The sequence below is a fragment of the Pteropus alecto genome, unplaced genomic scaffold, assembly GCF_000325575.1.
Source record: "Pteropus alecto unplaced genomic scaffold, ASM32557v1 scaffold113, whole genome shotgun sequence".
Taxonomy (NCBI): domain Eukaryota; kingdom Metazoa; phylum Chordata; class Mammalia; order Chiroptera; family Pteropodidae; genus Pteropus; species Pteropus alecto.
Window position 1 is genome coordinate 806,593 of NW_006433949.1, and position 25,120 is coordinate 831,712.

A 25,120-nucleotide genomic window follows, 5' to 3' on the forward strand; every position below is an offset into this window, starting at 1 on the left:
GCCCCCAGCGGTGCGCCCACCCCCGGCCAGAACAACCTCAACCGGCCCGGGCCCCAGCGCGCCACCAGCGTGAGCACACGCGCCTCCATCCCGCCAGGGTAAGACAACCCCGACCCCAGGGGTGGCCGCCCACCAGGGCTAGGAGCAAAGAATTACAGTCATAATAATAATCATAAGCAATGTCTAGCATCTATTAAGTATTCCCTCTGTGCCAAAGGTTAACTCAGCACCTTAACGCATTCTTACTCGTTGTCTCCATGCACGAGGACCCCATGAGGTAGGTGCCATCATCGTCCCCAATTTACATATGAAGAAACTGATCGGGGAGGGTTAATAACGTCCCAAGACCATATATAGTCAGTTCGCAAGTGGTGGGGCCGGAGCAACAACAGTAAGCGTCTGTGTTCCATGTTTACGACTTGCTAAACTTTATCAGCATCATTTATTACCTCAAATCTATCATGCCCATATTACAGATGGGGAGACTGAGGCAGAGAGAGATGTGCTACCTTCTGAGAGTCACCCAGGTAGAGAGCAGGGATTGGAACTGAGCCCTGCGGGATTCTGGAGTCTGCACTGTCTTCGAAATTTTAGAGGGTTTCCGCCCTGCCTCCGTGCGATCCGTCTCATGGGCAGGATCCAGCAAGCACTAGCCACTTGTCTTAGACATTTCCCCTATAGGCCACACCTGAATCAGCACCATTACTTTGGGCTAATACTGTGGTTTTCAGACTGGTCTCCGAGGACTCCTGGGGTGACCTCGGAGAGTGCAGGAGGGGGTGGTGGGTAAGGAGAAGTCTGGCACGCAGGAGCAGCCTCTCTGCTCTTGTTCTAACCGGAGTGGTTCTTTCTGGATCTCTTTTATGAATTGGCGGGATTTCCCAGCGGGATTTCATCGAGGAAGGGAGCTCAGGTCACACCAAGTATGGAAATCCCTGGGTTAAGGCCTCGGGATAGGGACCCAGTGAGCCTGTGGGCCGCCCGTCCTGGAGCCCAGAGTTGGTCAGTCTCAGCAGAGGACCAGGCCCTGAGGGAGTGGGAATGAGAGCGGGGAGCAAAGACCTTGACCTTGGGGCAGACTAAAAGGGAAAAGACCAGGTGAAGTGTGGGGTCATGATGCCTAAGAGATGGGGCAGGCACCAGAACCCAGCTCTGCTTTTGTCACTGTGGCATGGCCTAGGGGGTGACCATGATGACCTGAGGCCAGCAAAGGTCCGATCTGGATACAACCTTTGAGGTCACCTCTTCCAGGCCTCCCCTTTCTCCAAGGGAAACCAAGGCCTGTGAAAGGGAAGGGACCCTGAAGTAGGCTGACCTGTCTGCCTTCTGTCCCTTTGAGAGTCTGACTGCTTGGGTTCAAATCCCTTCTCGGTCACTTGAGATCTGGGGTGAGTCTCTCCCCTTCCCCGAACCTCAGTTTCATCATCCGTCAAATGAGAGCAAGACCCCCCCATTCCGCGGAGCGGCCGTGTGTCTGAACACGGCGTCTACACATCGCAGTAGTTTGGCGATGACAGCGCTGTTTGTCATCCGAGAGGAAGGTCGGTCTGGGGGTTGGGGGTGCTGTAACTTTCCATGGGAAAGACTGCAGCAGCTGCCACCTGCCGGCCTCACCCTTCCGCTTCCCCTTCCCCTCCAGGTCACTCCTCTGGGGCAGGCCCCATGCCAACAGAGAGACCTGAGGAGGCTGGGGAGGGCCTCTCAGGGAGGTGCTGCAGGAGACATACCTCTCTGAGGATCACAGGGTCTGGAGTGTTCATTATGGCTCCTGGGAGATAGATAGCACCGTGGCTCCAGCTCCCTTAGGCAAAAGGAGGGCTGGAGGGCCCCAGAATGACAGAAAGAGTGGGATAGCAAGCTGGAGTGGGTGTGGGAGGGGGTAGACCCAGGAAAGTTCCAGGGACCTCTGCAGCAAGAATTTGAGGACATTCTCTCTGGGGCTGTATGGTTGTTACCCACTAGTGGGTTATGAAATTGGAAGGTTGCAACCACTTTTTTCTCGGAATGGAATGGAGTAGAAAGTACAGTCACGGTAAGAGTTGCTCCTCGAATCGTTTGCACCATTTCTACATGTGTTTATGGGGCTGCCAGGTGAAATGACTTTCTTAGTCACTGATGAAATTTGTGAAAGCCACGGTTCTAGAGAAGTCTGGGAATTACTCAGCTTTTGTTTTTCAATATTAATTGTCCAAATACGTACTGTGGGTGCGTGTTCACAGAGCGAACAAGACAAAGGGGGTCCAGACTGATGGGGAGACAGACATAGAGCAAATAAATGAGTAAATGAACACAATCACTGGAGAGAGGGGCAAGTGCTGGAGAGGCAGTGGGGAAGGGCTGTTCTGGGCACAGGAAGTAGCATGCGCTACTTAACTTCAACGGGACTGGACGGATATGGCACTTCCAGGGAAGAGCTAGAGGTGTGAGGAGAATGTGGGGCCGGCAAGAAGGGGAAGGGCCTCTCTCACCGCGAGGGCAGAGAAGTGTAGGTGGGAATGAGTCCAGCAGGTTCTGGAGATCACGCAGGAGTGGGGCTTCCCTGCTGGAACAGTAGGGGCTGAGATTTTTTCCAAGTGGAGCTACAGATTGTGGGTCCTCAGGGGAACCTGGGCTTGGTTGGTGCTGCCGGCAGTGGGGAGCTATAGAGTGTGCTGGAGTTCGAGAGGGCTGTGGGGAAAAGAAAGATCTCTCCTTGAGGGTGCTGATCATTAAATGCACCCTTTTCTGACCTGCCGTGTGTTCTCCGCCCAGTCTATATCCCCTCCTCTCCTCCTCTCCTGGGAACTGTTTCTGATCCTGAGACCAGACATTGGTCTGGAAAGGGGGTGAGGGGTGTTGGCGACTGACAAGGGCTCCCTCATTCCTCCTCAGCCAGACGAGCCCCCAACCCTCATCTCCAAGGAACCCCAGCTGAAAATACCCCCGACTCGGAGTGGGAGGATGGGCGTAGGACCCTTGGAATCTGCTGCTCGTGGGTGGGGGGCGTGGGAAGAAGGCAGGACAGGGGCGTCAAACCCCGGTTCCCCCAGGCCGAAGCTTCGCTTTGCCAAACAACTGAGGCCCAGGTGAAGCCAATGAGGGCAAAAGGATGGGGTCTCTGAGGAGCCAGGCCCCCCACCCTGCCCTGGTCCCCAGAACCCCAGAGCCCTCATGCCTTTTCCAGTGTCTCAGCCTCTGTGTTTACGATGTCCAGATTCCCTCATTATAAGGATGCCAGTCACGTTGGCTAAGGCCCGCCCCGGTGACCTCATTTTAATCACCTCTGCAAAGACCCTGTCTTAGAGTATCTAGGGACTGGGCGTTAGGACCTGGGCAAGGTGAGGTCTGGGGGACACGATGCAACGGGAAACAGAGTCTCCGTAACTCCCCCTTCAGAGCTGAGTCTCCGGCTGTCTCTTCGTCTGCCTGTGTCTCTCGGTGTCTGTCTGTCTGTCTGTCTCTCTGTCTGTCTTTCTCTTGCTCCTCTCCCACCTTCCCTTCCCGCTCAGCAGCTCTCTCCGCCTTCCCCTCCCCCCTTCTGTCCCCCCTCCCTCTCTCCCCATCACAGGACTCACACAGACCCAGAGTCCAGTCCTGCCTCTGTCCTTTCCCGGCTGGGTCACCTTGGGCCCATAGCGTCTCCTCCTCAGCCTCAGTTTCCCTATTTGCCAAAGTGGACCTAAGACCCCCGCCATCCCACGCGCAGGCTCGGCAGAGCCAATTGAGCGCAAATGCATTTAAAATCGCTGCATATGACCAGCATGGGAGTGGGGAGTGGACTCTCCAGAGAGCTCTGACCCCATCCTCAGCCCTGGGTGGGCAACAGCATGGAGGTCCAGAGAGGGGTGCTGACTTGCCCAAGGTCACACGGCCAGTGGAGCCAGAGTGTCTCCTTGGCCGGAGTTTTTTTCCACTTGCCCCAGTGATGGGGCGAGGAGCCAGCTGGCTGCCCCGGCCTGGGGGACATGCAGGGGTGGGGAAAATCCGCCCCGTCTCCTGAGAGGGCAGCGTCCAGCACTTTGGAACACAGCTGTGGGGCAGACTCAGAGTTTCCAGCCCACGTGGTGGAGGGGAGAGGGAGGGGACAGCTGCGGGCCTGTTTCCCTGTCCGGAGCCCTCCCTGTGTCCCAGGCGCCCCTTCCCGGCTTGAGATGCATCGCCTCTCTTACTTTCCACAGAAACCCGAAGTGGCAGAACCGATCAGCCCCATTTTTTATATGAGTAAACCGAAGCTCTCGAAGGCTGGCACTTGCTCAAGGTCACACATTAGGACTCTCGATTCGAAATCCCCTATTGGCCAGGGCATTGGGGCGTCCCAACCCCCTGCCTCTCCATTCCAAGTTTCCGGCCACAGTCCCAGAGGACCCCCTCCCCCACATACACACTCCCCGACCCCGGCCCTGATTCCTCAGGGTACCTCTGAGCAGAGATTGAAGGACGTTAGGAAGCAGTCCACTCAGAGAACCAGATGAGAGTTCCAGACAGAGGGAACAGCTTGTGCAAAGGCCCCGAGGCAGGGGCAAGGCTGGTGGGTGTGAGAAGGCCAGCAGTGGCTGGAGAGACTCCGCAGGGGCCCAGCGGCGGGAGAGAGGGTCGGAGATGACATGGGGCCAGTCCTCCAGGGCCACGAACGCTGTAGTGAGGACTTTGGCTTTTACTGTGCGTGAGACGGTGAGCCAGCGAGGCTGTGAGCTGGAGAGACACTGGTGGGACTTTGCTGTAACAGGGACACTCTGGTTGTTGAGAACAGACTTCAGGAGCCGACTGACGCAGGAGGCAGGAGCCTGTGGGGAGGTGGGCTTTGATGTGGTGGGTGTGTTTGAGTGTTTTCCTCCTTTTTTTTTTTATTTTTTTTATTTCTAGCAGTGATTTTACGTTTCTACTTAAAAGAGTCCACATTCTACCCCTCCAGTTCTTGAACAGGCGTTACATCTAAATACTTCAAAAATAAAAAAGTACTGGAAAACGCGACATGAAAAGTCTCACCCTCGCCTTGTCCCCACCTGGCCTCTGGCCCGCCCCCGCTCCCTGCTTTCCTGGCCTCACACGGGTGTGTAGTGGCTGTAAATCTGCCTCCCACCCCTTCCCCAGCACCTCACCGCAAGGTCAAACCAAACACCCCACCCTGCCCCCCAGACCTGAAGCACTTCCTGCCCTGCTCCCTGGGAGGCCAAACCACACACTCCCGTGCACGTGGCCGCCCCAGGCCGTGGGAACGCCAGCCCAGCCTGCCTGCCCTGCCCTGCCCTGCCCTGCCCTGCCCTGCCCTCCCCTCTGCTCCCCTCCCCTCCCTTGCTGGGCTCCTGCTGCACTGGGAAATCCTGGGAAAGGGTGACACTGAGCCCCCAGACCTCTGGACAAACCCGACCCCCAAACGCCAACTGCCTCTCAAAATGTCTCCTTGGGGACTTCTGCACCCTTTCATCCCTAGGAATTGGGGTGGGAGGGTGAGAGGTCCCATTCGACAGAGGGGAAACAGGTCCACAGACGCTCTGAGGCTTGTCCAGGCAAATGAGGTACCAGGACAAGGACAGGAGATGTGAGCAAGGCCTCCAGGCAGCAGCTGCCGAGGGCTCGTGGGTTTTGCTGGGTCCAGGGGGCACCCAGTCTTCCCAGAGTGGGCCATGATGTCCTCAGCCTCTGCGCTCTGCAGAAGGGGTAGGCGTGGGCACCTGGTAAGTCCCAGGACTGTGGGGAGCAGGGATTCAGGCACAGGGGAAGTGGGCACTGAGAGGGGGCAGATGACAGAAGCAGGCTCAGAGAGCATGGGGACCCCTTCGAGCACTATTCGGTTTCCTTCTCCGGTGACATGGCACTCACTTCCACCCCACCTCTCACCCACGCTGAGGCTCGAACCTCCCTAGGCCCCCAAGGGCCCCTGGGTAAGTGTCAGATGTCCTGAGGGCCCCTGAGGCCAATGTGGAACCTGGAAACCACCATCAGAGAACGTGACATGCCTGGGGCCTGGGAGTGGGGTGGGGGGATGGAAGGGGACAGGGAGGCCAGATATAGGTAGAGGGATAGAAATTCAGCTGCTCTAAAGGGAGCGTCAGTGTGGCTTTCTGCGTCCCTAGGGTCCTGAACACAGAGAGGGGTGGCCGGAGCTGGCAGATATACCCACTGTGCAACCCTTGGTCCAGCCTGCCCGGGGCCGAGCCAGATCCAGAGTCCACGGCACAGGCTTTAGTTCACCTTTAGGGCTCAGAGGTCTCAGAAGGCTGGCTCATCTACAGGTGACCCCACAGATCAGCCTGGTGGGGTCAGCCCTGGCCACTGACTCAAAAACTCCGGGACCCGGTGCCAGCTGCCCCACTAACCAGCTGGGTGACCTTAGTGAAGTCACTTCTCTCTGGCCCTCAGTCCCATCATCTGTGAAATAAATGACAGATAAGTTTCATCTGCTGAGCCTTCTCTGCTTGAATGGTAGTGACTTCCTGGAGCACTGTCGAGAAGGATTCTGAAGTTGCGTTCTGGCTTCTTGGAAAGGTGCTGGGATTGGCTGGTGATGCCTGCCATGGGTGCTGCTAGCTGGGAAGTCATAATATGTAATATCATATATTTGCCATCCCTGCTTCGACCTTGTGTCTGGGGGAACATTTGGCATTAGAGCAGCTGCCTCTAAGGACACCAGGCCCCCTTCTGAAGAGACCACGAAGCTAGTAGACCAATTTCTTATTTGGCTCAACTCCTCCATTCAGTACTGGGAACCTATTCGTGCCAAGTTTCGTCTTCAGTCTTAGGGTCACAGGGCTGGAGCAGACGTTTCCAGAAGCTCACAGTCTAGTGGAAGAGAGAGGAGTGGAACCACAAAACTAGAAAGCAGGACCAGAAATGTCTCTGTCCTCCAAAGAATAAACACAGTTCCTCGGGAATTAAAAGGAGTGGATATGAATTCGCTTGCAGTCGAGCTGAAAAAGCCTCCTGAAGACAGTCTTCAAAGGGCAGATGTGAAATATTTGGGTTCCCCAAAAGCTTTTCATGGGACTCCTGCCTCGAGTGGGCTGGGAAGCATTTCTGGGAATTTCTTGGAGAAAGTTCGCTTGGGCCATTCCCACAGGATGCCGACTTAGTGTGCTCACTTAGAATGAATGTCGGCCGAGCGCCACGGGGGACTAGCTGCTGCGGAGGGTGTCTCTCTGGAACCCCCGCTTCCAGGCTCACCTCAAATGTGTGCAAATGATGCGTGAGGACAGTGTGCCCGAGCATGGGCATGTGAGTCCTCCGCTCAGAGCTTCCTTTATTCCTTTCTTCATTCGTGCAACGGGTGTTTACTGAGCATCTACTATGTGCTCTATACCAGCGCTGATGTCGAGTGATCAAGGAGGGTCTCTCTGATGAGGTGCCATTGCAGCAGAGAGCTGAGTGAGCCTTCAGGCAGAGGGCACGGCGGGTGCAAACGCGTTGAGAAAGGACCATTAGGGGAACAGCAGGTGTGTCTGGACTGGAGCATAGGAGGGGGTAGGCAATGAGGTCACAGAGGCAGGGGCACCTGGCCATGGCAGGGTCCTCTAGAGTAACGTGGTAGGGAAGGTCTCTGATAAGGCGACAGGGGGCAGACGCCTGTGTTAAATGAGGGAACAAGGTATGAGGCTCTCTGGGGAAGAGACTTCCGGGAGCGAGATCAGCAAGTGCAAAGGCCCTGGGGTGCGAATGTGCCTGGCATGTTTGAGGAGCAGCGGGGAGACTGGGGAAACTGGGGTGGAGGGGTACGGGGTGAGCATGGGAAAAATAGAGTTCCAGGGGTGGATACTGGCTATCATGTAGGATAAGGGGGTTGGATTTATTCTGGGCAAGAGGGGAGCCACGGGAGATGGAGGGCGAGGACAGACAGGATCTGATGGGGGGATGGGAAAGGCAGCAGAAAGACCAGCACGGCAGTGGGACCCATCTCTGCCCTGGAGTGGCCAAGCCCAGCTTCTGATCAGAGCACATTTCAAGGGGGCCTGAAGGATGCCTCCAAGACTCTTTGCCAGGCTGGGCACCCAAAGGGCAGAGCAGAGAATGAAGGCTGGCCCCCCTTCCGGGAGGGAGGCCTGCAGGCAGCGGTCTCTTGTCCAGGGCAGAAGGATGTTCTCACTCAGTCGGAGGAAACAGCGCATCCCACATCAAAAGGGGGCCTGGGTGGCTCCCACGCTCAGGCATCGTGGGAACCCTGATACCCTGGGTTCTCGCAGAGGGCCTGCAAATTAAGAGGGGCTGGGGGCTGCCTCGGGACTGTCCCCCAGCTTGCTGATGGGTAAACAAAAAACAGTCTAACTGTCATGCCCTGCTCACAACCCTCTTCCCAGCAGCAAGACTGACTTTTGTAACCCAGAGCTCTGTGGTGTTTAAGGGGTGCCAGGACTTGTAGGGCAGCTGAGATGTAAAACATTCTCTTTTGGGGTTCCGCACCCCACCCCCGCGACCTAACTCCCCGGCCAAAGGCTCAGCAAGGCCAGGGTCATGAGCTGGACCTGACCTTAGGCTTTCTATAGACCTGGGGTAACATTCCGTCTTTACTGATCGGTAAAGGCCGCCCTGAGAATTGGACTCAGCTTAAGAGCGTGCTGTGATGGATTAGTGATATCTGCTGCAGGTAGGAGACAAGACGTGGTGACATGCATGCTAAAAAGTTTTCTTTCCATCCACTTTCCAGAGAGCCCTGGAGAGAAGGAGGGGTGTTTTCTCATGAGACAAAAGGGAAGGAAGGGCGTGGGGAGACCTAGGTATGATGAGGACAATAACCGTCTGTCTACACTAGAAGCGTTTTCAAGGACAAGACAGGGAAAAGGAGAAGGTTGAGGTGCATGCCGCTCTGCTTTCCTGTAAGAGTAGGGGGAGGGATGAGATTAGGGTAGCGACACCCCCAGGAAGGTCCTGGAGGATTCCGACAGACCCCGAGAAGGCTCAGATGGACACAGCCCCATCTCTTGGGTCCCCGCAGGCTGTAGTGGAAATCAAGACCTCAGCCCTGTACCAAACTGAGCTGTACATGTCTTAACTCATTGAACTCTCTCCAGACTCTATTCCATACAGATAGGGAAACTGAGGCACGGCACCTTTCCCGCACATACACCTCAACTGACCAGGCTTCCCCATTGCACCTCCCTCAGAAGCTGGGTTCTGTGATGCCAGGCCACCAAAGTGTTTAGGAACCCAGACATCTGCTTCAGATGCCACCCTCGGCCGGGTCTGGGAGGGGTGCCCAGTGGACCAGATTAAGGCCGAGGAGCCACAGAGCGGAGGGGTTGTGTGTAGTGTGTGTGTGCGTGTATTATTGTGCACGTGACCCCACGTGAAGGGTGGGCCTCCCCAGCCGAGCATCTGTGTGTCATTGTGGGAGTGCAGGTCATAGCGTGCCTGCTCATGTCCCCATGTGCGGATGGCAGGGTCTCTTTGCAGGTGCAGAGTGTTGGGTGCTTGTGAGGACAAAGGCACATTTCCCCCGAATTTGCTGTCAGCTTTTCCACAGCAACGTGTGTGTGGGGTGGGATGGGGTGGGGGGGTGGCAGCTGCGGCCGGCGGGGGTACCATTCTGCGTGAGCTGGTTTGTCTTGTCCAATAGAGTGCACGTGTATATCTGTGTGTGTGGTGTGCTCCCTAGAGTATGTGTGTGTGTGTGGGGGGGTATTTTCCACACAGAAGTGTGTGTGTGCCTGAATCTGTGTGTTCATGAGTGTGCTCCCTGAGAGGTGTGTGCGTGTGTGTGTGAGTGTGTGTATGTATCTTTGTATGTATGTGTGCATGGTATGTGTTCCCTGGAGTGTGTGTTTGTGTACCTGTGTGTATACGTGGGGGGAGGCATGTTCCCAGGGGTGTGTGTCCGTGCAGTCTTCTATCTATGTGTGTGTCTGTGTACTTGTGCATGTGGTGCATTCCCCAAGTATGTGTGTGCATGTATATAGAGTATACATTCCCCGTGTGTGTGTGTGTGTGTGTGTGTGTGTGTGTGTGTGTCTGGACTCGCTGCGACAGCACCCAAGCCTGCCAAGAGTATTTGCTTAAAGACACTTCCCAGCCACCTCCCTGGTACTGACTGTGCCTGCCAGGCGCAGGTGACCAGGCTCAGTCCTTAGCAGGCAGGCAAAGGGGGCTGTAGCAGTTCCTTCGTCAGCTGTCACTGCCCCCATCCTTTCCTGCACCCCACTGTCCCCTCAGGCTGCCCCTGGCTTTCAGAACACTCATCTTTCTCAAAATTTATCTGCCCAGGGCTCCGTGCCCATCAACAGCCAAGCACTGAAGTCACAAAGGCTCAGGCAGGCACGCCATGCAGACCACAGCAGGCTTTCTCAGTCAGCTCTCTCGACAACCTCCTGGGGGAGATATTGGTATTGACCTCATTTTACAGAGAAGGAAACTGAGGGTCACAGAGGTTAAGTTACTTGCCCCAGTTTGTCACTGGAATATTTTCATGGTTTCCTCTCCGAGGTGGAGAGAAGTCATACCGTGACTTAGTGGACCGAGGTGTGGAGAGATGAAACTACTCATCCAAGGTGACACAGTGACGGTGATGATGGTGACAATGACAGTTAATGTTATATAGCCTTTATTAGGTACTGGCCATGGGGCTCGGCCCTTGACATGTAGAATTTCATTGACTCTTGACAGCAAACATAAGGGAGGTGCCACAGTATCCCATTTTACAGAAGAAACAGTCTTATGAGAGGTGTGATCATGTGCTGGGTGTCACCCAGCTGGTTAGTGGTTTAGCTGTGGTATGAAAGCGTCTCTGGCTGATTCCAAAAGTCAGAGCCCTTTGTGGGGAGGGCAACAGACGAGGGGAAGCAGACTGCATTTTCCTAGGGCCTCTTCATCTGAAGAGAGGACAATGCCTTAGTCACAGGAACTGACATCAGCGGATATTGCAGAGGAGGAATCATGTTTGTCTTCACGTCTTCGGAAAACCTGGGTTTACCATCGCTAACCATATTTCCTCATGCAGGACCGAGAGCCTTTAATATGCTCACACAGGTTGTGAATTTTCCAAGAGGGAGACATTGAAGTGTTTCCTAACTTATTTGATCCCCGAATCCTCCTCTCCCAGAAACTTTTATGGGGACTAGTGCTCCATATAGCAAATTTCGACAGAGGCTGGAATGGCTAAATCACTAATAGTTGGGTTTCTGGCACAGCAGCCATTGGAACCCAGGTGCTGTGGAATGGGGGCGTTGGCGCTAAGCCTAGGGGTCCATTCCGTTATAACCGGAGTGAGGTCCTGGTCTCCCGCACCCTATGACAGAAGGATGTCAGAGTAGGAATTCGAATTCCCTGGAGATCATTCTAGAGGACCGCGACTGGCACAAAGGAGTCAGGCTATGCCCAGGAGCCAGAGCCAGAAGGCAAACCAGAGTCCCCTGATTCTCTGGTGGGGGAGGGGCTGGAATCCACCTGTGGCCTCTTCTCTTCTCCCCTCAGGGTCCCCGCGCTCCCGGTGAAGAACTTGAACGGTACCGGGCCGGTCCACCCGGCCCTGGCAGGTGAGGTCTAGGCCAAGACAGGAAAGATGGGCGGGACCCACAAGGAGGCGGCCCCACCTGTCCGCCCCTGGGGCTGAGGGGTGGGGCTCACCCCACACACGCACCTGAGATCCCCAGAGAACAAGTGGGCGGGGTCTGGGGAGAGGCCCATGGGTACACCCAATGACGGGAGGGTGGGAGTGGGTGGTCGCTCCGCCCCTAACTGCCCGGACCACGCCCCCAGGGATGACCGGGATCCTGTTGTGTGCCGCTGGGCTGCCCGTGTGCCTGACGCGGGCCCCCAAACCCATTCTGCATCCGCCGCCCGTGAGCAAGAGTGACGTCAAGCCCGTGCCCGGCGTGCCTGGGGTGTGCCGCAAGACCAAGAAGAAGCACCTCAAGAAGAGTACGCCTTCCACGCCCGACCCTCATCCCTGAACTGAACCCCACTAACCTTTGGGCCTAACCCCTCTGTCCCCTTCCTCCAATTTGTTCTTGGGACTTAGGACCTCACCTTCATTCCCTGACCCCATCTGCAACCAACTCCGATTACATCTCCGATAACCTGCAGCAACCCTTGACATTTGACCCCTGTCAACCCCATCTCTCTGACCTCTGACCCAGTCCCAAGTCAAGCCTTTAAGAGTAGACCCTTCATACCCTCAAGCCCAACCCCCTGTGCCCTTGCAGGTAAGAACCCCGAGGATGTGGTTCGAAGGTACATGCAGAAAGTAAAGAACCCACCTGATGAGGTGAGTCCCAGGGGACAGAGGGCCGGCCTTGCCTGCAAAGATGAAGAGCCCTCCCCTCCCCTCCCCTTCCCTCCCTCCCTCTCCGCTGCTCTCTTCCCCCCTCCCTTCCCCCTGATACGAATTCCTTGTGGTTTTGCTACAGTCTCTTCTCCCAGTTTGTGGGGTTGCTTTTCCACTTTCTTTACAATGTCTTTTGATAGACAGAAGTACTGAAGTTTAATAGAAGCACATGTGTCAATCTTTTGATGATTGACCATTTTCGTATCTTATTTTCACCCATATTTTTTAAGTTTTGCTTTTTTTTTTTAAATTGAATTTATTAGGGTGACATTGGTTAATAAAGTTTTGCTTTTGATAGTTCTTTAAGCCCTCTGGAGGGGGCGTGAGGGAGCTGTATACCTGAAATCGGTACATGGGGAAGTCTTTTCCCTGTGACAGACGGGTGCCAGAGAGGGGGTGGTCTGATGCCCTTGGGGGCCTGGGGGTCTGGCCCTGCTGCCCCCAGGGCTGCCCCCTCCCAGCCCTCAGTCTCCCCTTTTGTGCCCACCCTCAGGACTGTACCATTTGCATGGAGCGGCTGGTGACGGCATCCGGCTATGAGGGTGTCCTTCGCCACAAGGGTGTGCGGCCAGAGCTCGTCGGCCGCCTGGGCCGCTGCGGCCACATGTACCACCTGCTGTGCCTCGTGGCCATGTATTCCAATGGCAACAAGGTAGGCTGGGGAGAGGGGGGCAGTGGGTGGGGAGCAAGCATGGGAGCCGGGCAGGGCTGGACACCTGGGGACCTCACCACCAGCCTCCCCTGCCCCAGGATGGGAGCCTGCAGTGCCCAACCTGCAAGGCCATCTACGGGGAGAAGACGGGCACTCAGCCGCCCGGGAAGATGGAGTTCCACCTTATCCCCCACTCTCTGCCCGGCTTCGCTGACACCCAGACCATCCGCATCGTCTATGACATTCCCACAGGCATCCAGGTGAGCCCCCTCGGGCCCCCAACCCCAACTCCTCTGACCCCTCCAGAGGCCCCCCACAGCTGTCTGTAGTTCAGGCCCCTGCCGTTCCTCCCCGCAGGGCCCTGAGCACCCTAACCCAGGCAAGAAGTTCACTGCGAGAGGCTTCCCGCGCCACTGCTATCTGCCCAACAACGAGAAAGGCCGGAAGGTGGGTGCTCTCTCGTGAGGGTGCAGGGCTGCAGGCCAGGGCCCCAGTCACTGTCAGCCTGAGCCTGTGGTCCCAATTATCCCAGTCCCTGCTTTCACGTTCCTACCCGCACCGGCACTGACCCTAACAACCTAGTACGTGTCTCACCCTGCCAGGCACTGCTGAGGTCAGGGTCTTGGCTCCATTTTACAGATAAAGAAACAGAGCCTCAGAGCAAGTAACATGCTCTTGGTCACGCGGTAGAGCCAGGATTTGAACCCAAGTAGTCCAGGCTTTCCACCACCACACTATAGATTTTTTTTACTTTTCGGTTTTTGAAAGAAGCCAGAAATTCTGATTTTCATGTGAAATCTCCAGGTTTTTAACTATTGCCAACGAAGTCACAAAGTGGCTATTTAATACCGTGTGGGGTCCAAACCAAACACAGCGGAGGGCTGTCGGTTTGCGAGCCCTCTTTTACCCCAGAAGAAACAGGCAGATAACTTAGAAAGAGCTTGTACTGGGGCAGTCAGTCCAGAGTAGGAAGTGGCCAAGCCTTGCAGCCCCGGGGTATCCTGAGGGGCTCATTAGCTCCTAAAGGAGCCACAAAGTGGTGGTGGGGCGGGGCCAGGGGCGAAGGCTGGGCTGGAGGGGCTCAAGCAGTGGGCGGGGCTGCCTGTGACCCCGCCCGTCGCCCCGCCCTCCAGGTGTTGAGACTGCTCATAACCGCCTGGGAGCGCAGGCTCATCTTCACCATTGGCACGTCCAACACCACCGGCGAGTCGGACACCGTGGTGTGGAACGAGATCCACCACAAGACTGAGTTCGGATCCAACCTCACGGGCCACGGCTATCCGGACGCTAGTTACCTAGACAACGTGCTGGCCGAGCTCACGGCCCAAGGCGTGTCCGAGGCCGCAGCCAAGGCCTGAGGCCCCAGGCTGCCCAACTTCCCTCCTGCTTTGCCCCTGGTCCGGCACATGCCTCCCTCCACCAGGTGTGTCCTGGTGGCCCAGGTTCAAGGCTGGAGAGGAGCCTGCGGAAGGAGCCGGAAGCGTTCCGGATGTTTGGTTGGTGGCCGTTGGGAATGATCAGAGGATGAAAGGCCAGCGGGCTCCGACCTGTAGCTCCCTGAGAAGGTCAGAGAGAGAGTACCGGAAACCACAGCGACCTCCCTACCAAAAAGACAGAGCCCCACCCCACACGCAAACACACGTGTCCTGATGAACACATGCACGCACACCCACGTGCCTCTACCTACCCCCGACCCCCGGGGGGAGGAGACAGGAGACCCCTGTGGATCCATGTGGATCCCACCTGTGGCTCTATCGCATCTGTACAGGCTTGTCTGCCAGCAGGAAGATTCAGGTCAAGCTTTAGGGGCCTGCTGGGACTCCTGGGGGAAACTTAGGAAGCTCAGTGTACCCCCATCTCTATCACCAACTGATGGGCAATCGTGGGCCCACGAGGTGGAAGCCCCCAGATTGAGCAATTTTGCAAAGGGACAGGCCAGGGAGAGGGTGACTAGAGGTATTTTGTGCTTGTGTCTCTTCATCCTTTGGGACACCGACCCCCTCCTTCTCCCCTCCCATCCCCAGGCCTTATGTCTGTCCCAGATAAAGGCACTGTTCCCCTTTTCTCCCCATTCCATCCTCTTCATCAAATCGCTCCCAAACGTCGAGATCCAAAGGTTGGAGCCTCTGGCTTCAGGAGTGAGACGAGGAGGCCTAGCTTAGGCCGGCAGGTCTTAAAAAGCAGACTGGAGAGCAAAGAGTCCATTTCCCTTACTTGGGAGTGGGCCGCAGGGTGGCTGATGGTCTCGGCCAACCAGGGGCCTGTTGCCCAGGCAACTCACCAGCTCCGCCTCTGTTGATTGGCTGCCACGGTGGAAGTCAGCCAAGATTTAAAAGGACGCCAGCGATTGCTCTTTTGAAAACCTACCAGTCCCACTGTGGGTGGAGAAATAAACGGTCTTTCTCCTCCTCTCCCAGTCTTTTCCTGCCAAGAAGCGGGGAGCGGGTGGCTGTGCCTGGGGGCCTTCCGTTTGTCCCATCAAGGAGCACGTGACAAAATGACCACCCCAGGACCGTTGCCCCTCTCAGCTTTGGGCAGCTGGAGATGCAGGGTCCCCATAAATCTCATCCTGGGACAGGCAGGGGATGTGATGGTGACAGATGAGACCCTCCCAGTCCTAGTCCCCAAGAGGGCAGAGGTGAAAGTTCCATTCTCAGGCATGGGCACCAGGCGATGCACACAGTGCTCGCTGGTAAAATTACTAGGAATGAGGAACTCAGCCTGCAACAATCTTAGCCTTTGCAATATCCCCGGGGATGCCAGGTGGCTGTGGGTGGATGCTGCAGCTCCGGGCGACCCCTTCTGGCCTTCCGTGGGATAGCACTGCATCCTGGTCCACCTTCTCCCCATCCAGGCAGATTTAGTTTCAGTCCCACCCTCCAGTCAATCAAAACTAGAAATGAGTCCTTGGAGGCCCTTCCAGTTCTGCCAGTTGGGCGTTTTATCCTCTGTGATTCACTGTCAAACAAAATCTCACCTCAAACCCTAATACGTAAAGTCTCCCAGCCCTGCGATCCTTAAATCTCACATTCATCCACATCACCTTGAGGAACTTCTTAAGAATCCTGACTCCTGCCCCACACGCCTTCAGATGCTGATGCAGCAGATCTGGCTGGAACCCATGCATCTGCATTTCTAGCAGACATTCGAGAGGGGTGGGCTCTGGCCACAGTCTGGGAACCCCTGTCCCTGGCTCCCACGCTACCTCTATGGAACCCAGTTTGAAAACCACACATCATTTTATACAGGGTAAAATGAAGTTCAAAGAGGGGAGAAGGACCCTGGCCTGAGGTCTCCCAGGACCCAAGGGTCTGAGTAGTGCACACTGGGCTCCCAGCCTCGGTTCTTCCTGAGGGCACCTGATTCCGGAAGCTTGTGGTTAGGGCCGCCGGCTGAGGGCAGGGTTCAGGAGGATCGGTGAGGTTACAGGGATTGGCAGACATGAAAACAGGAAAGGCTGAACTGGTTTAGTGCTTATCTGGGGCAACTAGGCCACATGGGCAGTAGGGATGCAGGTATAGCTGTATCCAGCAGCTCAGGGCCAGGCTGGCTTCATCAGTGTGGTCAGAAGCAGAGACCTCAGGCTGAGCCAACTGAGTCAGGTTCCTTATCCCAACCCCTTCAGTCTGCCTTGACCCAGAGAGTGAGACTCATTCGGTGCAAGTCTGGCCCTCTGCTTCTGTGCCCCAGGTTTTGGGCTTAGGGTATGTGAGACTAGGAGATCTTCCGAAGCCTCCAAGCCACATCCTCAAGGAGGTATCAGACAGCCACAGGAGACTGCTGAGCCAGGGTACGCTGAGAAGGGCCCAGCGGCTTCTCACTCCCTCTGAGCGGGCTCCAGCATCTCCTCAGGGCCGGAGGGGGCCCAGGGCTGTCTTCCCCTGCTCCCGCTGCTGGAACTCCTCATGGGCTCGATCCAGGTCTTCGAGCACCTCCAGTAGGTGAGCAGCTGCCTCTCTGTGCCGGGCCAGGGCATCGGGACTGGCCCCTAGGAGGGGACAAAGAGGTCAAGGGGGCTCGGCCAGGCCGGGGAAAGGTGCCACAACTCACACCCGGCGGCTTTCTTGGATTCCAGATTTACCTTGTGTCCCGAGGATCCTAAAAGGTAGCAGAGCCCACACACACAGCACTCCCCCCACCCCCCAGAAACAGGACAGTGGCCAGGAAGACACAGGAATGTGCTTGGCAAGTGTGGGAGGTGTCAGAGAGGGCAAAGGGAAGGGAATTCCTTAACCCCTTACCTTCTGTGGCCCTGGAGCCCTTTCCTGTGTCTGCCCCCAGACTGGGATCCATGCTGGAATCTTCCAGGAATTTCATCCTGGAAGTTGAGAGGGAGAAAGACAAGGCTGTTCCCTGATTCCCGGTCTTGCTCTCTACCCCAGAGATTCTCTGCCAGTTGGAACAAATCTCTGTCACTGGATAACAGTGATCCTGAGGCCAGGAAGGAGAAGGGACACATCTGAGGTCTGTGCCCATGTCTCTGCGGCCCCAGGTATTGAGAGATGCCAAGATCCAGTTCTGCATCACGGCCACCCAAGGACGTTTTCTCGTCCTCACCCTGAGCCTGTCCCCCAAGTTCAGCTGACATATATGGAAAGGATGAGTAAACGAACAGGGGACACCACAGTGGGCGGCTGGCCCAGCCGGTCATAGGGGGTGAGGTGGGATGAGTGGGGCACCCACCTGAGCTGGTCCCGCCCCAGGAGCAGCTGCCGATACACCGTCTGGGTCTCAGCATCGGGATCCAGGGGGTCGCTCCAGTCCCCCAGGGTGACGGCAAAGTGTGTGCGGCTGCAACCGGCAGCTGAGGGGCACAGTGTCATCAGTAACCCCATCCCATTCCCCTTCCAGAAACTTCACACGGCAGGCTGTCCCCAAGCCCTGCCCTTTCTGCCGCTAAAATCGCTCTTCAAACCTACAAGTTCCTTCGAGCCCCGTGGCCCAACACGGCAGTGCCCCCCCCTCCCCCCAGCATCCTCCCACCATGGGGCCCCAGCCACAGCGACCCTTTCCCGTCCTTCCTCCATCTCCAGCCAGCCCTCCGCTCGCTCACGCCGTCTGTGCCGCCGGCAACACTCTTCCTTACCCCGTCCCTGTCCCCAACTTTGCCACCTAACTCCTCCTACTCTCCTCTGGTCACATTTAAGCAGCACCCACTCCAGAAAGTCAAACTCCTAGCCTGGGGTCAGGTCAAAGGGATTCTCCGGAGTCTCGAAAGCCTCATCTTGGCACTTGTGAAGCCATGTCACAAGTGTCTGGTTATTCAGTTGTCTTCCTTGACAGCCAGCCTGGCACAAAGCGGGTGCTTACAAAAGAATGCCTCGCATTTAACAGCGCCATGTGCTAGGCGGTGTTCTAAGAGCTTTGCGTCTATCAACTCATGTAAACCTCGCAACGGCCCTAGGAGGTAGGCACTCCTCCCAACCCCATTTTCACACCTGAGGAGACTAGGAGGGGTTAAGTAATTTAAGTAAGCTATACCCAACTTTGCATAGCCAGCCCCGGGGCCACGATGGGACCCCCGCTGATTGGCAGGCGGGTGGGGCGGAGCCTGAGTCGGCACTGCCCCCTCACCTGAGCGCTCCGTCTGGAGACAGCAGGTCCAGCGCGCGCTGCGGAAGGCACCAGGGTGGCAGGAAGCCAGCTTGTCAGGGTTGTGGGCGCTGGCCTTGCGCAGGGCGGACAGCCATTGGTTCAGCTCGTTCACATTCTGCAGGGGGTGGGGGGGGCGGTCAGGGGTGGGACCCAAGGGACGCCCTCGGCTCTCCATCCTTGTGGTAGTTCACCTTGCACTGGAGGTAGATGGTGCGCCGTGTCCCTGCGCCGTCCTGCGTCACCACCTGCATCACGTGCGGTAGCTGGAAGGCGCCCTCGTCCACACGCTCCACCGCGCGGATGTCCGACACCGGGATGGTGGAGCGCGTCTGGGGGAGAGGACGGTCACTGCAGGGTGGGCAGGAGGCAGGAGACAGGGGGCGGGGCTGGGGACAGGGGGCGGGGGCCCAGGGATAGCCTTCCTCTGGGTATGTGCGTCAGGTGCTGTCCCTGGAGTTGGGGACATTCAAGCTCGTGTATCTGTGATCTGCGTGCATATCCACTCAGCTGTTCCATGAGTCCCGAAGTCCTGCCCCATCACTGGCTATGTGACAACTTCTCTGAGCATTGGTTTCCACCACCCCTATCATCTTTGTCCTCATCATCATCATCATCATCGTAACCACCGACATGGCACTTGGGATGTGCTTCTAAGCATTTCACATTTATGAACTTATTTCATCGTCCCAGCAACTTTCTGAGGCTGGGTCTATTATTCTTCCCAATTCGCAGATGAGGAAACTGAAGCACAAGAGGATAAATGACGCTCCCAAGGTCACGCGTCTGGTAGAGCCAGAATTAGAACCCAGGGAGTCAAACTCTAGAATCTATGCTCTGCTAACAGAGGAGAGATAATAAGTGTGGGCGCCCCCAGCAGTGCCAGCGCTGTCATCTGTGGCGCATACACGGAAGTGGGTAGATCCCAGTCTGTTTCGGTTTGTGCTAGATTTGAATGGCAGCCCCATGAAAACGGAGATTCTTTGACTTGTTCACTGCGCTATCTCCAAGCCTAGAACACGGCATGGTACAGAGTAGGCACTCGATATGTTTGATGAACAAATGAGTGAACGAATGAAGGCCTGGATGTATATGCCTGACAGCGGGCATGGGAGTGAGCAGATCCAATTTGATGTGGGTCCTTGGTATGTGGGCATAGACTTGGGTGGGAACAGCTAAGGAGACTTAAGCATCGCCCATGCCCTGTGCGTGACTACCTACGTCCAGGGGGGTGTGTCCAGGCCACTCTGAGCGCACGCTGTGAAGGACATTTGATGGTGAGTGCATGCACGTGTATGACTGTGCTTGCCCTGGGCCCGCGTCGGCCCGAGGGTGTGAGCAGAGCCTGGCCTGAGAGTTTGGACTTGCCAAGTGGCTACGGGGCCATGAGCAAGTCCTTGCCCCATCCTGGGTCTCAGTTTCCCCCTGGGGTGCAAAGAGGCCGCCACCACTGGAAACCCCTCCACCGCGGAGTGGAGCCCCACCTGCCACTCGGGACTCTTGGAGTACGAGAAAGTCTCCCCGCTGAGCCAGAAGTAACGCTTCTTGAAGGCAAAGCGTGTGGCCAGGCTGGCGGGCTCCTCCTTGCGCTTCAGCAGGTAGCCCTCTCGGACAGTCACGGAGGGTGGGACCAGGGCCCTGGCCGGGCCCTCAGCCTCTGGGAACGGGGAAGGGGCACAGTGAACGCTTCCTGTCCAGGCTCAGCCTGCCCTGGGGGCGTGCGTGGACGAGCGAATCCTGCCAGAGGCAGGAGGATGAGGCCACTACCTCCACAGGGAAGGCATCTTTGAGGACTCTCTCCCACCAGAGGGACTTGCAGGCAAAGGCACAGGTAGCCAGCAGGGGGAGCCACGCCCTATGGAGTCGGTCCAGGGACCCACCCCAGAACCACAGGGACCCCGCCAGCCACAACCAGGGCTCCACATCTCCACAGGCTGCTCCTCTGTGACTTGGATCCAGCTATGTCACGACCTGGGCCCCACACTGTAAAACGAACTCAACCCCAGCTCCTCTGCTTCAAACTGTCCCGTGGCTCCACTTCACTCCAAGTCAAAGCCAATCTCTTCCCAGACGCCTACGAAGCCCCAGACGATCTGGGCCCCTCGCCTCTCCTTCCCTCCCTCTCGTCCGCTCTTCTTCCCCAGGACCCTCGTGGCCACCCTATCTAAAAAGTTGGACTGCCACCCCCGCCCCAACGGTCCCTTCCTCCCTTGATTTCTTTCTCCTTAGCATTTATCACCCCCTAACACACTATATGATTTGCTCATTTGTTTGTTTACAGCCTGTTGTCTCCACTGGTATAAAATTCCCATCGGAGCAGGAGTTTCTTCTGTCTCGTTCACTGCCGTTTCCCCAGCACCTGGAACAGTGTCTATTACGTAGTAGGCACTTAAGAGATATTTGTCGATTGCATGGATACCATGCCACGGTCCCCACCCACATCTCCGCGTTGGCTGAAAAGGCACAGTAGGTGGCAGAGAATGTTAGTTGACTGACTAGCTGACCCACAGTCTCAGTGCTTCGAGGTGGAGGAAGCGGGTGGAAGGGCAGGTCCCAAGGGTCCAGTGGAGTGACGAGCCAGATGTGGCAGGGCCACAGGAACTCACCCTCCTCCCCATCCACGTCCACCAGCTGGTCCAGGAAGTCCCTCACACGTGAGATACTCTGCAGCAGGAAGGGATGCAGGGGGGCCATCCACATTTCCTTGCCCTGGCCCAGCTGCTGGCCCAGGTTTCCAATACTCTGCACGGCCTGGAGCAAAGGAGCAGAGGGTGCCAGGGCCAAGGTCACTGCCAGGGTGGGGAGGCCTTCTGTGGACCTGGCTCCCGGATCAGTCTCCAAAGAAGACTCATTGCAGCACCTGCTTTGGGCAACACCTGTCCCTCCCCGTGGACAGACATGCACCCCAGGGCCCTTATTATTCTGTTCCCTCCTGAGCCCAAATCCCCCCCCGACCGGGGACTGTCTGATCTGATCAGACATACACTGGAGCCCATCAGAACCTCAAAACGTGGCCACTTTGCAAAGGATGGTCTAATTCACACAAAGGTGTAAATGACTACTAGCCTGCTCCCCACTTTCCTTCTGGAAGGGTAAGGTTTTTGTTTCGAAAGAACTTAGCATAATGAATGCCTTCACACTCAGGAAGCTCACGTGGTATTTCAGACACAGGTTTCTCTGGGTCTCATTGGGGTCTCCCGTGGGACTGTCCTCCCAGCTCTTTTCTTACCAGGCTTTACCCCGGCTAAGAGCACCCAAGATGGGGGACTCTGCTGCTGGCACCTTGGCAAGCAGCAGCAGTGAGCGGCCGGTCTGGGGATCTGCGTGCTGGTCCCGGAGGTCAAACAGCTTTGGCGTGAGGATGGCAGGCGCGAAGAACCGCAGGAAGAGAAAGCCACTTACGGCCAGGTGCTTCACATCCTGCCGAGAGAAGCCGCTGGTGAGAGGAGGCTTCCAAAACCCACTTCCCAGTCGGGGAGATCGAGGCGGCAAGGACTACACGCTGGGGACGCACGGGGAAGGAAGATGGGAGATGGGTCGGGAGGCCGCCCTGGGCTGCCAAGGAGGCTTTTCCTTTCTGGGCCTCAGTGTCTCCACCTGGGAAATGTCGTAATAATACCGATCTTACGTGATTAGATTTAACCAAACATCCTCAGAGCCTGCTTTTTACTGAGGACTCAGCTAAAGGCACAGCCCCGTGAAGGAAGCACCGACATTAAACATTACTCCCATGTTATAGACGAGGAAGCAGAACTCAGAGATGTCAAGCGACTTGCCCAAGGTCACACAGCTGATAAATAAAGGAAGCAGGATTCAAACCCAGATCTACAGTTCATGATAATAAATAGCAGCGGGCCAGATACTTCTCCGTACATTTATTTATTTACTTCTAATCCTAGGAGGTATTATATATCCCTTTTACGGAAGAGGCAACTGAAGCCCAGAGAGGGAAGGTCACTTGCCCAAGGCCACACAGCTGTAAGTGGCAGAGCCAAGATTTGAGCCCAGGCAGGATTTGAACTCTCAGCTCTCCACCACTCTCCCTTGCATGCAGCACTAGCTACTGTGGAGCACTCACTGAGTGTCAGAAACTAAGCCTGAACTATCCCCGTTTAATCGCAAACATCCCACGTAGATGCCACTATCTCCATTTTCCAGATGAGGAAATTGAGGCTCAGTAGTGAACCCCGTTCGGCTGGCTGCAGAGCCTGTCTCATGTGCATTCCCAGCCCCAGCCTCTGCCTACTACAAACTGTAAAGTACAGTGCCTATCCGTGTGTGTCCCACGCCTGGCCATCTGCCGGTAAGGCTAGTTCCCCCAGCTCCAGCAGAGGGAACTCAAGGAGAGAGTGTGCCGCCATCCTGGGTGCATCTGGCTCCCCCCAAACCACTCTCCACTCGCCTCTCACACTCACCCAGCTATGTTTAGCCTGAGAATGTGTTCTAGTGTTTATTTAGGGGTTGTATTCCCACAGGAAACAATACCCTCCCCGGGGGTGTGCCAATTCCCTGGGCCACCTCTGCATTGACAGTGCATCCTGCCAGGGGCTGGGTACCTAGAGCTTCTTGGAGGGAGAGGCTCCTCCCCCATCCGCTCATCTGGAACCCTGAACCACCTCTAAGGCCACCGAGGACCTCCCGCCATGTTCAAGGGTAATTTTAGCCTTAGGCATCAGCCCGTGACTTCCTCCTTTCTTGCAAAGGAAGAACAGGTGTGAGAGAGGCAGAGAAAGGGGCTTCCCTGGGTGCTCCTGACCTCATCCACCCTCAAGAGCCTGAGAAAGTCCCTGCTCCCTGCCCAAGGCCTCTGCCCACCCTGGGGGCTGAGAACTGGAAACACTTGGGTGTCACTGATATTGGCTCCCCCCACAAGGGCCAGATCGTCTGAGGAGCTGTTCTCCCCCTTCTCTTTGCTCCTCCCTGCCTGGGCTGTGTCCCACTTAGCACCTCTCCTGGCAGCCCAGGCGTGAGCCTGACAAAGTGGGGCATAAATCAAGCTACATCCCAGCTTGGAGGCCACTCCTGAGCAGGGGCTGAGTGGGGAGAAGGGACAGACCCCAGCTGGGAGTCCTGAGACCATGGTGTGAGTCCACAACCCACGGCCAAGGCTCTTTACCTCAGTTTCCCCATCTGTAAACAGGAAGCGGGGCATGATGTGGCATAAATCGAGCACTCTTAACCCGAGCTCCAGGGATGGGCCCTAAACGTCATATCTAAACGTTACATCTCCAACATTAGGATCTTAGATCTTTCTGCAGAGGGAAGCCCAGTCGGCATCTCTGTTACATCTGTGCCACATAAGTTAGCCTCACTCTATGTCATTCATCAGCAGGCGACAGCCACCTCGGAAGGCGTGCTGAGCATAAACCCGGGGTTCTCAAATTGGTAACCCACAGGCCCGTCCAGCCGCAAATACGTAACGATTGGCTCAAAGCGTTGTTTTGCGGTTGGAGTTTTTTTTATTTTTAATAGGTGAATTAGTGCCAAAATTTTAAAAATGAGGGCTCTCACATAAAATCAAGAATGTCGGCTTGAAAAACTCCAAACTCGGAAGATCTGGCAATCCGACATGGCGATTATTAATTGTCCCGAGCTGCCCGCTTCAGGCCGGCTGTGGGAGCTCCAGTTTGCCACAGTCCCCGCCACTCCCTACGTCACACCTCGCCTGCCTCAACCCTGCAGCACCTGAGTTTTCCATTTTCATGTCAATATTGGAAAAGCAATAGCTCATGTGGGATTTATTTTTAGACTTTATTTTGGATGTTGGCTACTGAACACCTCTCTCTCTCTCTCTCTCTCTCTCTCACACACACACACACACACACATTTGGGATTTAAAAAGCACTCACGTTGTGCCACATGATTATTTGGTGGTTATGAGCACAGGTTCAGGAGAAAACCTGCCTGGATAGGTACCTATCCCAGCATCGCCCCTTTCTCTCTAGCTGTGTAACTTCACCTCTCTGGGCCTCAGTTTGCTCCTCTGTAAAATAGAATAATACTGGTACCTACCTCATGGGGTGGATGTGAAGACCAGATGAAGGTAATAAATATGTAAAATGAGGTCTGACCTATGGTAAGGGCTGCATATAGTGTTGCTGCTATCATCATCATCATCATCATCATCATCATCATCATCATCATCATCATCAACATCATCATCATCATCATCATCAACATCATCATCATCATCATCATCAACATCATCATCATCATCATCATCAACATCATCATCATCATCATCATCAACATCATCATCATCATCATCATCAACATCATCATCATCATCATCATCAACATCATCATCATCATCATCCCCTCTGTGGCTTCCAGATCCCGCCAGGAATGTTGTCCCCACTTCTACCAGGACAGAGTCCTTTAGTGTGGCAGCCCAGTTTCCGTCCCACCTCTGCCCTGACTCTCCGTGTGACCCTGGACAAGCTACTGTCCCGCCCCCCACTCCCAGCCTCAGTCTCCCCGCCTGGCCCACCTTGTGCTCTGCCTGGGGGAAGCGCTCCTCCACACACTGGTGTAGCTGCTTGAAGGTGAGGCGCATGGCTGTCGGGCAGCGCTCCACAGAGCCCACGATGGCGTCCATGATGGGCCCCAGGTAGCCCGTCAGCAGCCCCAGGCTGGCCTCCCGCACGTGC

General features: G+C 56.0%; 2 protein-coding genes across 2 annotated transcripts in view; one reads left to right on the forward strand and one right to left on the reverse strand.

Annotated features, from left to right (window-relative positions):
- Positions 1–15,511, forward strand: part of DTX1 (deltex E3 ubiquitin ligase 1) — a 32,416-nt gene extending 16,905 nt beyond the window's left edge. The window contains exons 3-10 of the mRNA XM_025044484.1: positions 9–98; positions 11,374–11,435; positions 11,659–11,820; positions 12,105–12,166; positions 12,720–12,878; positions 12,977–13,138; positions 13,236–13,325; positions 14,012–15,511. Coding sequence (XP_024900252.1) covers positions 9–98; positions 11,374–11,435; positions 11,659–11,820; positions 12,105–12,166; positions 12,720–12,878; positions 12,977–13,138; positions 13,236–13,325; positions 14,012–14,236 — 1,012 coding nt within the window. The 3' untranslated portion in view covers positions 14,237–15,511. The remainder of the gene's footprint in view (positions 1–8; positions 99–11,373; positions 11,436–11,658; positions 11,821–12,104; positions 12,167–12,719; positions 12,879–12,976; positions 13,139–13,235; positions 13,326–14,011) is intronic.
- A 221-nt stretch (positions 15,512–15,732) lies between these two features.
- RASAL1 (RAS protein activator like 1) overlaps positions 15,733–25,120 on the reverse strand; it is a 26,984-nt gene continuing 17,596 nt past the window's right edge. Inside the window, 9 exon segments of the mRNA XM_006908573.3 lie at positions 15,733–16,866; positions 17,120–17,196; positions 17,562–17,682; positions 18,453–18,588; positions 18,665–18,802; positions 19,955–20,127; positions 21,077–21,221; positions 21,753–21,890; positions 24,961–25,115. Of these exon segments, the coding sequence (XP_006908635.1) occupies positions 16,727–16,866; positions 17,120–17,196; positions 17,562–17,682; positions 18,453–18,588; positions 18,665–18,802; positions 19,955–20,127; positions 21,077–21,221; positions 21,753–21,890; positions 24,961–25,115 (1,223 nt within the window). The 3' untranslated portion in view covers positions 15,733–16,726.